Source organism: Panthera onca, chromosome A1 (assembly GCF_046562875.1).
Source record: "Panthera onca isolate mPanOnc1 chromosome A1, mPanOnc1 haplotype 2, whole genome shotgun sequence".
In the NCBI taxonomy this organism is placed as follows: Eukaryota; Metazoa; Chordata; class Mammalia; order Carnivora; family Felidae; genus Panthera; species Panthera onca.
Genome location: NC_138339.1, coordinates 219,124,474 through 219,133,889, shown reverse-complemented (window position 1 = coordinate 219,133,889; position 9,416 = coordinate 219,124,474). Strand labels below are relative to the sequence as shown.

Below are 9,416 nucleotides of genomic sequence, written 5' to 3'. Positions count from 1 at the left end.
CAGAGTGGGAGCCTCCAGAAAATCAGAAAGCCTATGAAGAACTGGCTACCCATGGAAAAAGTCAGAACACTCAGCTCCTAGTCCCTCTGCCAATTATGGTTATTTACCATCTCTGGATTTCTCATTTGTGAAATAATGAGAAATAGAAATGATGCTGCTAGGCTGGATAGATGATCTCACAGACTCAGAACTATGCCTGTACGAGGACCCTAGAGATCATCCAGTCCAACCTGTTTTTTAATTTTTTAAAAGTTTATTTATTTATTTTGAGAGAGTGCCCAAGTGGGGAAGGAGGGGAGAGAGAGAGAGAGAGAGAGAGAGAGAGAGAAAGAGCATACATGTGTGAGCAGGGGAAGAGAGAATCCCCTCCCACCATCAGTGCAGAGCCAGGCATAGGGCTCAAACTCAGGAACCTTGAGGTCATCACCTGAGCCGAAATCAAGAGTAGGATGCTTAACTGATTGAGCCATCCAGGTGCCCCCAATCTGCTTCTCTTACAGGTAAAGAACTTGTGACTTAAGAGACGTCAAATAACTTGCTCAAGGACACACAGCTTGTTATTTAGAGAATCAGCAAGTCATTAAACTTCCGAGACAGTGCTCATCTCTAGGGTATCATTTGGTTCTATAGGTAGGATACTGTAAACTTATAACTAAGGGCCAGGATCATGACCTTGAGACATGATGAGGTACTTACGTATATTCTGAATCGTTGAGTTATGCTTTTTATAATTACCATATGCTCACTACAATGTTAACATTAAGTTTATTTTATTATATTCTGATGATTTGAGAATGATATTGGAAGTATAGTGTGTCTGTCTTAGGCCTATGGGCCCATTACTATAAAATGAAGTCACTACATTTTCATGTATGAGTGCTCACTGGCCAGACACTAGCCCCCCTCTAGTTGTCCCGGTTGTTTCTGAGAGTTTCTCAAGTTCTTCCTCTCTGACTTCTCAATGTACTGCCACAGTGCTGTGTCTGCTGCTACTGACTTTTGAACCAGAGCCTCAGGCTCCACCTGCCCCAGAAAGAGACGGAGGTGATCATTTCAACCATGCAGTGTTCTCAGGGGGATTAGAGATGATTTATGAACATGCCTAGCATGTAGTAGGTGTTCAGTAAATGTAAACTCTTGTTATTATTTTAGATTTCGCTACCACCAGAGTTTTCAAGACCACTGCTAGATGGTTGGGTTGATGAATTTCAATGTCATTTTCTTCAATTTTCTGTATTTGCTCTTTGCTTTAGGTGCTCTTACAGAGTAGTGAAATAGTCACGTGATTATGAGGGAAGGAAGGAGATCATTCACTCATTCATTTACTCGTTTAAAAACATGCACGAAATTCAATTATTCTAGGCTGGGGGACACAGATATGTACAAGCTATTTCAAGGGTTTACAGGTGATTGAGAGAGATAAGACTCTACACAAATCACAGCAATGCAAAACGGCCGGTAAATTCTTCTTTCAGAGAGGAAGAGATCACTCCTGGCTGGAAAGATAGTAACAACTAACATTAATGTAACAATTTTAAAGCACTTCCACATGCATTTTAGAACTTGATTCTCACAAAAACCCTGTGATTCAGAACCCTCATTTGCAGATGAGAAGACAGTTCAGGGAAAATAGAGTGACTTACCTATGCTTGCTCTGGTACGAAGTCAGCCCTAGGGCCTGACTGTTCAGATTCTGAAGATCCCTCCACTGTATCATCCTAGGAAAGCTTCACGGAGAAGGTGACTTTGTGGACTGAGTATTTAAAGGCGGACCAATTTTGACAGGTGGAGACAAGGCGAGGGCTTTCTAGGTTAAATCAACCAGCACAGATATGAAGGTGGGAAAGGTTGAGACATACTTTGGAAAGTGTGAGTAGAATATGTTAGCTGAACCATTAGCTATTTGTAGGGGAGTCAGAGATTTAAAAAACAAAAAGTGCACTGCACTGTGGCTGGATGACACAATCTGAATCAGCAGACTGAGGAGTTTAGAAATGATTTGACAGAAGTGATGGAGGGGAAGGAGTGTGCTGAATACAGAAAGAATTAAGAAGATCTGGAGAGGTGAGTCAGATTATTGTGGAGAGGATGGAGGGGGCAGGGGGCCAATTAGGAGGCGTTAAGGTAGGCTTATGGGAGGCAAGGCAAGAAGAGCCAGATCCAAGAAGCATTGACTGGTGTATTAACATGATGACTAGGTGTGGGAGTTGAGAGAGACGCAGGGAGGAAAGATGCCTCTTAGCTTTGAATGGAGTCCCTGGAAGAAGGTGATGCCTTTATCAGTGGTGGCGTATTTGCAGAAGGAGCTGACTTAGAAGGGAAAACCATGAGCTCCCTTCCGGATTAGCTGTGCTTGTGTTGCAGTCTGTGTATCGCCACCTGACTGTCCACTGAGAAGGTGGGTGGTGAGTCAGAGGAAGAAGGAGAGTGTGAGTGACCACCCAGGCAGAGGGCTCTTCCTTCCTGAGTCTGCTCTGCTCCGCCCTCCCCCCCCCCCCCCCTTATTGTGTCTGATGACAACAATGCCTGCTATGTGGTAAACACTCAAAATGCCTTTGGAAAATAAAATCATTTAAAAGAAGACTTGTCAGGAAAAGTTTTAGGGCAACGGAGAAAACTAGAGTGAGGGAAAAGAGGAGACAGTGCTAGCGAGGGGAAGCACCAAATTTGAGTCACTGGCTCTAGTAATTTCCCAGAGATTAAGTGCTCCAAGGCCTGGTGGGAGCTGCAAGTGGTAGACACCTGGTGGAATTAAGAATATGGAGAGATTCTGGGGCCAGAGTATTGATGTTTAAGTTGCTACGGATAATGGCAAAGAGTGGAAATGACTGAGTTAGACCCAGGCAAGAGAGGCCCCTGCTCTGGACTCTTTTAGAGGACCTCACTCTGGCTCTCTTCTGCACCCCTCCCTGCACTACCTCGTCCATGGGGCCAAGGGATCATGCTCACTGGAACCTGTGCTTCTAGATCCAGCCCTGGGTAACAGGTCCCTGGGATTCCCTGCTCAAATGGCCAAACCTGCTTCCAGGGCCTCCCCAGGCCTCTATCCTGGGTCTGCCTTCATGTGGGTACACAATGCCACTACTTTGCACACTCCAGGCCTGAGCAATAGCCAAGGGCCATCTCTCTAGGTAGGTAGGGGGATGTAAATAAAGCTTTGGGGGTGAGTGGCAGAACTTGAACTTCGTGGGTAGGGGTATGCACAAATGTTCTTAGGGTCTACTCCAGTGTAGGATGGAGCCAGGACATGGAAAAGAAGGGAAACAAAAATTGGGTGGGGGGCTGGCTTCCAGCCAGCCTTGCACCACCACATTCTGAAGCAGAAGTCCAAGAAGTCGAGAAATTTAAGTTTAAACTTTAAATTCAGGCTTCTAGGTTGTAAAGAAAGTGCACATGTCAATATCAAGTGTTAGAATATATTTTATTTTATATAAGTTTGTAAGCTTGACTTATAACTTGTAAATATTTAGATATGTGATATACAGACCCCCATTTGTGATCCTACCCTCATATGTTAGGAATCTTCAGAATCAGCAGGTTATAAAGATCTCTCTGCTGTGAGCCTTGAGCTTCCTTCCCCTTTCTTGACAACCACCACACTTATTGGGTGAAAACTTGTTTTATTGTCCGTCTCCTCTGATAGACATGAAGCTGTGTAGAGGCAGGAACCAGGCTGTCTTTTTACAAATATATCCTAGTGTTAGTGGAATGACTGACACATAGTATGTGCTCATGATGTATGTTTAAAATTCTAAAATGATGAAAGATTAGGGTGCCTGGGTGGCTTAGTTGGTTAAGCATCTGACTTCGGCTCAGGTCACGATCTTACAGTTTGTGAGTTCGAGCCCTGTGTCGGGCTCTGTGCTGACACCTCAGAGCCTGAAGCCTGCTTCAGATTCTGTATCTCCCTCTCTCTCTGCCCCTCCCCTGCTCACACTCTGCTTCTCTCTCTCTCAAAAATAAGTAAACATTTAGGAAAAATAAAATGATGAAAGACTTACACACTTAATGACAGCAAGTAGGGTGAAGAGACATGATGGAAGGGGGTAAAGTTACCTTTAAAGAAAATGTCTTGATAAATCATAATAGAAATAGAATGGCAGTCTAGATGTTTCTCTTCCAGTCAGAGAGTCTGGCAAGCACACACATCTATTGCCTTAAGAACTAGAGTTGAAGTAGTTTTTTCATTCTAAATTTTAGGTGTTTGTTGTTGTTTCCCTTCGATGAGTAGTTGCATTAGGATCAGATACTATAAAGTGAGGGCCTGGAATTCTCAAGTGATTGATTCACTGAAGTGCATTTAAAAATACAAATTAAAGGGACACCTGGGTGGCTCAGTTGGTTAAGCGTCCGACTTCGGCTCAGGTCATGATCTCAGGGTCCATGAGTTCCAGCCCCGCGTCGGGCTCTGTGCTGACAGCTCAGAGTCTGGAGCCCGCTTCAGATTCTGTGTCTCCCTCTCTCTCTGCCCCTCCCCTGTTCATGCTCTGTCTCTCTCTGTCTCAAAAATAAATAAACATTAAAAAAAATACAAATTAAGGGGTGCCTGGGTGGCTCAGTCCATTAAGTGTCAGACTACAACTCAGGTCATGGTCTCTCAGTTCATGAGTTCCAGCCCGGCATCGGGCTCTGTGCTGACAGCTCAGAGCCCGGAGCCCGCTTCAGATTCTGTGTCTCCCTCCTTCTCTGCCCCTCCCCCCTTCACACTCTGTCTCTCTCTCAAAAATAAACATAAAAAAAAAAAAAATACAATTTGACATTTTAAAACGAAGGAAAAAACACAGCCTTTTAGTTTTCCTTGAAAAACTGAAGCTTTGGCAAGATTGGCCCACAGTGGTCTGAAGCCTTTAAATAGGCCTGTGCTTATCAACAGGCCACATCCCACCAGTCAAAGCTCAGATGCCACGGACATTGTAATGCTTCTGAATTCATGACCTCTGGACCATGGGATCTTTAAGGCCTTTATACTTTCAAAAAAGTCTTTTAATTTCTTTAGGGTTATATATCTACCAACCTTTGAATGACCTTAGTGTCATTTGACTTGTACTATAATATCGTATATCTGCTTATATCTGCCATTGATTCTGAAACGGATTAATTCACATACAATCAGAGAAACCCAACTGCTCCAGAAAGCAACTTTCTGTTAGAGTTATTGTCCAAATTTCCTTTAATCATTCCTCCAATGACGCTAAGGGGAGATGCTAGCTTGAAGGAGAGTCTGCAGATCAGAATTCGACGGCTCCCTGAGAGCTGAGAAGATTGTGTGTGGCGGTGGAACAAGAGGTGCTGGGGACACGGAAATGCACAAGTGCCAGAGTGAAGGTTGCAGAACTGGGCTTGGGAAGGAGGATGATGAAGAAACCGAAAGACGACGCTAAAGTGCTAATTTGTTCAAGTATTTATTGAGTATTCACGACGTGTCAAGCCCTGTTTTGAAGCGAGGAATTCAGCAGTAAACCAACAAAAGTCCCTGCTCTCATTGAGCTTAATTCCAGTGCGGTAAGCCAGGTAGCACACACGTAAACACATACATCCCATATGTATGTTTCGGATGGAAATAACTGCTATTTATAAAACCAAAGCAGAGCAAAGGGGCAGCAAATGAGAGTGGCTGCTATTCCAGGAGACCCCGAAGAATCAAGGAAGCGAAGCACAAACCATCGATCGGTTTCTAATTTCCTAGGCTGCTGAGTGCGAGGTGCACCTCCCAGGAAACCCCGCCCCCTCCCTCCCATAGGGTGCAAGGTGCCATCTCCTGGCGAGCTCCTCCCACTTGCCCGCCCAGAGGCGGCCTTGGGGGCGGGGCATCACGCCCAGGCGCAAGGAGCGCGCTGCACCCAAAGCCGCGCTCATAGGGTTCCCGGCATTCTTCCCGTTCTGTCAAGGCCAGAAGAATTACCCCCGCTGTACCTGGCATGCTGGGAACTGTAGTTTCCGCCCGCAGCCCGGCGTGTCGGAGGAAGTAAAAGCCGTTCAATCGGCTCCATTGCTGGCACATGACTTGCATCCTCGACGGGTTGTGGGGAGGCCTTGCTGGGGGTAGGGGCGGGGATCATCCCCAGAACGGTCCGGCAAGCGTCCAGGCTGGTGGCCGCCCCGGTCACGTGACCCCAGCTTGCCGGGCGCGCGCGACTCCTCAGCGCCATTCCCTCCCCGCCCCGCCCGGCAGTCGGCCTGCGCCTCCCCCGGCGCTGCTGCCACCTCGCGCTCGGAGGCGTCACGGAACGTGCTCTCCTCTCCCCCTCCCCCTCCCATCCCCTCCCGCCCTCCCCCACCTCCCCCTCCCGCGCCGAGACTCGCCGCCGCCGCCGCAGCCGCAGGAGTAGCCGCCGCCGGAGCCGCGCGCAGCCATGGCCGAGAACCCGGGCTTGGAGAACCACCGCATCAAGAGCTTTAAGAACAAGGGCCGCGATGTGGAAGTGAGTGTGCTTCCGCGGTCTGGGCCCTCCCGGCTCACCCGGCTGGCCGCGCCGGCCCCTCGGCGGCGGGGAGGGGCGGGGGGCCGGCGCCGGGCTGGTTCTCGCCGGCTCGCGGTGGGTCGGAGTTGGCCGCCGCCTCTAGTCACCGCGGCCCCGGCTGGGCGGAGCGGGCGACGGGACCGCGGGCCGGGCTGCACCCGCCCTCTGGAGCTGCCGGCGCGGGGACCGGGAAATGCCGGGGTTTTCGGCCCCGTCACGCGGGCGCGGCCTGCTGTCGGCGAGGAAGGGATGTGGAGCTGAGGCGGGGTCCGCGGGCCGGCGCCTCGCGGGCCGGGGATGCTGCCACCCTGGTCCGTCGACCGCACCGCGGAGGGGGCGGCCGCGACTCGCGCCGGCTGCCCGTGCAGCCTCCCTCCCGGCACGGCCCCCTCGGTGCCTCCCGCGCTGCCGCACATGGAGCCGGCGCCGTGCCGGTCCCCGCGCATAGCTTGTGCGAGCGGGGCCCAGGCGGGCGGTGGCGGCCCGCAGAGGGGGGTGGGGACCAGCCGGGTAACTGACTTGTTTGAGGGTGGTGGATGGGGGAGGGTAGGATGCGCCAGGACCATTTTCTCATATTCCAGTGCTGTCCTTTGGACCGGTCGTGCTGAGCTGTTCTAGCTCATACTCCTCTTATTGCTGGCATTTGGAGCAAGCTGGAGGTGGACAATAGTTTACCATCTATTGTGTTGAGGCTTTGGAAGAGACGTTGTTCCGACCTCCGCTCACAGGACCTGTTTTCTTAGCCTTTCTTGTAGTGGGATTGTGCATAGGATAATCATTTCTTTGACATGCTTTACCGAAATAAATCGGATACATAGGTTCATACGGCCTTGTATATCTCTCTTGCTTCAAGCTGGTAGAATTTCCAAGTGGTTGCAAAACTGTAAACATCGTGGTCACTTAGTTCGTTGCTACACAGCATGTTGCCATTGTCTCATTAAGGTGACATTAGCAGGTACTATTTGCAAACTCGGGTTACTGAGGCAGCGCTAGAGGTCTCTGCAGCTACTGAAAGCATTGTAGTATACTGCACAAACTTCCCTGGAACTCTGACCTCTGGATTTGTTAGGGAGAACGTGGTTTTAAGTCCACAGCCTCCTTTTCTAATACTAGGTGACATGATTCGCAGTTTTGTAATTCTTGATAAAGGGCCAAGGTGACGAAGATGTGCGCATTTTATCCTGTCTTAGAGAACGTGGTGGGGAAACATTCAGCGTTCTGTTTTGTAGAGAAACACAAAACTCAGGCCATTTTTCAGAGCTACAAATTTAAAACTAATTGGAACAAACCTAAGGAAATTCTGTGGAGTTCCCGTTTGAATAAGACAAATAAAGGTCATCTATCTCTATCCTTGTCATGGTTAAATTTCTTCTGTGGGAAATACTTGTAAGCAAAAGTGAAACTTAGGAATAGCAACAAGAAATTTTGGAACTGCCTCCTTAATTGGTCCACTTGATGATAGGAGTTAATTTTGAACTTTTCCCATCTTTCTTGAAGCTTACCACTATTATAAAGCAAAACTTACTAGTTTTAAAAATGACCATGTTGTTTGTACAGAAGAACTAACAACATTGTTTCCTCTCTTGGATATTGGTGCAGGTTTTTGTTTTCTTTTTTGCCTATATTATTATCTGGGAACTCAGTGCTACCTAGTAAGGACTCCTGCACATAATAGGTGCACAGTAAATATTTGCTGATCATCAGAATGTAATTAATGACTTCCAGATGCATGAAAAAGAGGCATGGTTGCTCAGCCTTCAGCCTGAAAATATTGGTCACAATATTACATTTCCCAGGATACGTTAGAGTAACTAAGGCATGACGTAGCAGACATTCAAATGATAGGTCTATGCGGCAGACACTATACTGGGAGCTTCATGACACTTAATACCCTATAACGACATATGAACTAGTTATAGCATTATTCCCACTTTCAGGAGGAAAGTACTTTAGATGAGGAAATGTGAGAGTGCTTACGTAGCGTGTACAAGGTCACAAAGTGGGTATGAGCATTCCTTCACTAATTGTTGGATGTCTGACAATGTTAGGTCTTGGGTATACAAAAGAGAATAAAATTCAGTCTGTACCTCAAGGAGTTTACAGTTCAGTGGGAATAATGGTAAAGTAAACTGATGATTACAATGCAGTACATCAATAAGTATATTTTGAGAAAATTCTAACTTGAGGCTGAGCAGTCAAGGGAGATGTTATGGTTGATTCATAGTGGATGAATTGGAGTAAACTAATCCTGAAAGATGAAGGAAAGTTGGCCTGGCAAAATGCAGGAAAAGGGAGGGCAAAACGAAGGGGCTTTGTAGGCCTGTGGGAGGAATAGTTGGACAGTAGTTGAACAGTCCTGACAGAGTGCAGTAGAATTGCTGGGGATGTGACTGAAGGGTAAACTGATCAGGGATCAAACCTGGTAAGTGCCTTTGTTGTGGACTTAGGTACAACCAAGACTAGACGCTGGTTCTAATTTAGTTTTATCCATTAGAAACTGTGTTAAATCAGAAACTTACACTACAACTGAGCTTTGTGACTAAGTAGTTGTGACTATCAGGCTGTTTCAAAACAGTGAGATGCGCTCTGATGTGATACTCCTACCTTTTCACATATAGGATAGATGAAAGATAAAACTTTGTAAAGTGTACAACCAGCTGATACACACATAAGATGCTAGGTACAAGTATAAAATACACATTTTCTAAGGGAGTAAGTTATACCTGTTCCACTAACAGGAAGTTGTGAGTGGGGAGAGGGCTGAGGAGGAGAGCAATTTCATAGTCATTCAGTCGGGAGTGGCTTTACAGAAAAGAGGTTGGTGGATTTTATAGGAAGTATGTGCTGAACTTGAACAGGGAGCGAAAGAAATTAGTGAATAAAGACCCAGGTGAGAAAGAAGAGCAATTAGATTAGGGAGTGAAGAGATGAGACTTCCAGATGGCCCATGGTGGT

General features: G+C 47.2%; 1 protein-coding gene across 1 annotated transcript in view; it reads left to right on the top strand.

The window, feature by feature from the left end:
- The first annotated feature begins 5,999 nt into the window (after window positions 1–5,999).
- KPNA3 (karyopherin subunit alpha 3) overlaps window positions 6,000–9,416 on the top strand; it is a 105,843-nt gene continuing 102,426 nt past the window's right edge. Inside the window, exon 1 of the mRNA XM_060637919.3 lies at window positions 6,000–6,422. Coding sequence (XP_060493902.1) covers window positions 6,354–6,422 — 69 coding nt within the window. The 5' untranslated portion in view covers window positions 6,000–6,353. The remainder of the gene's footprint in view (window positions 6,423–9,416) is intronic.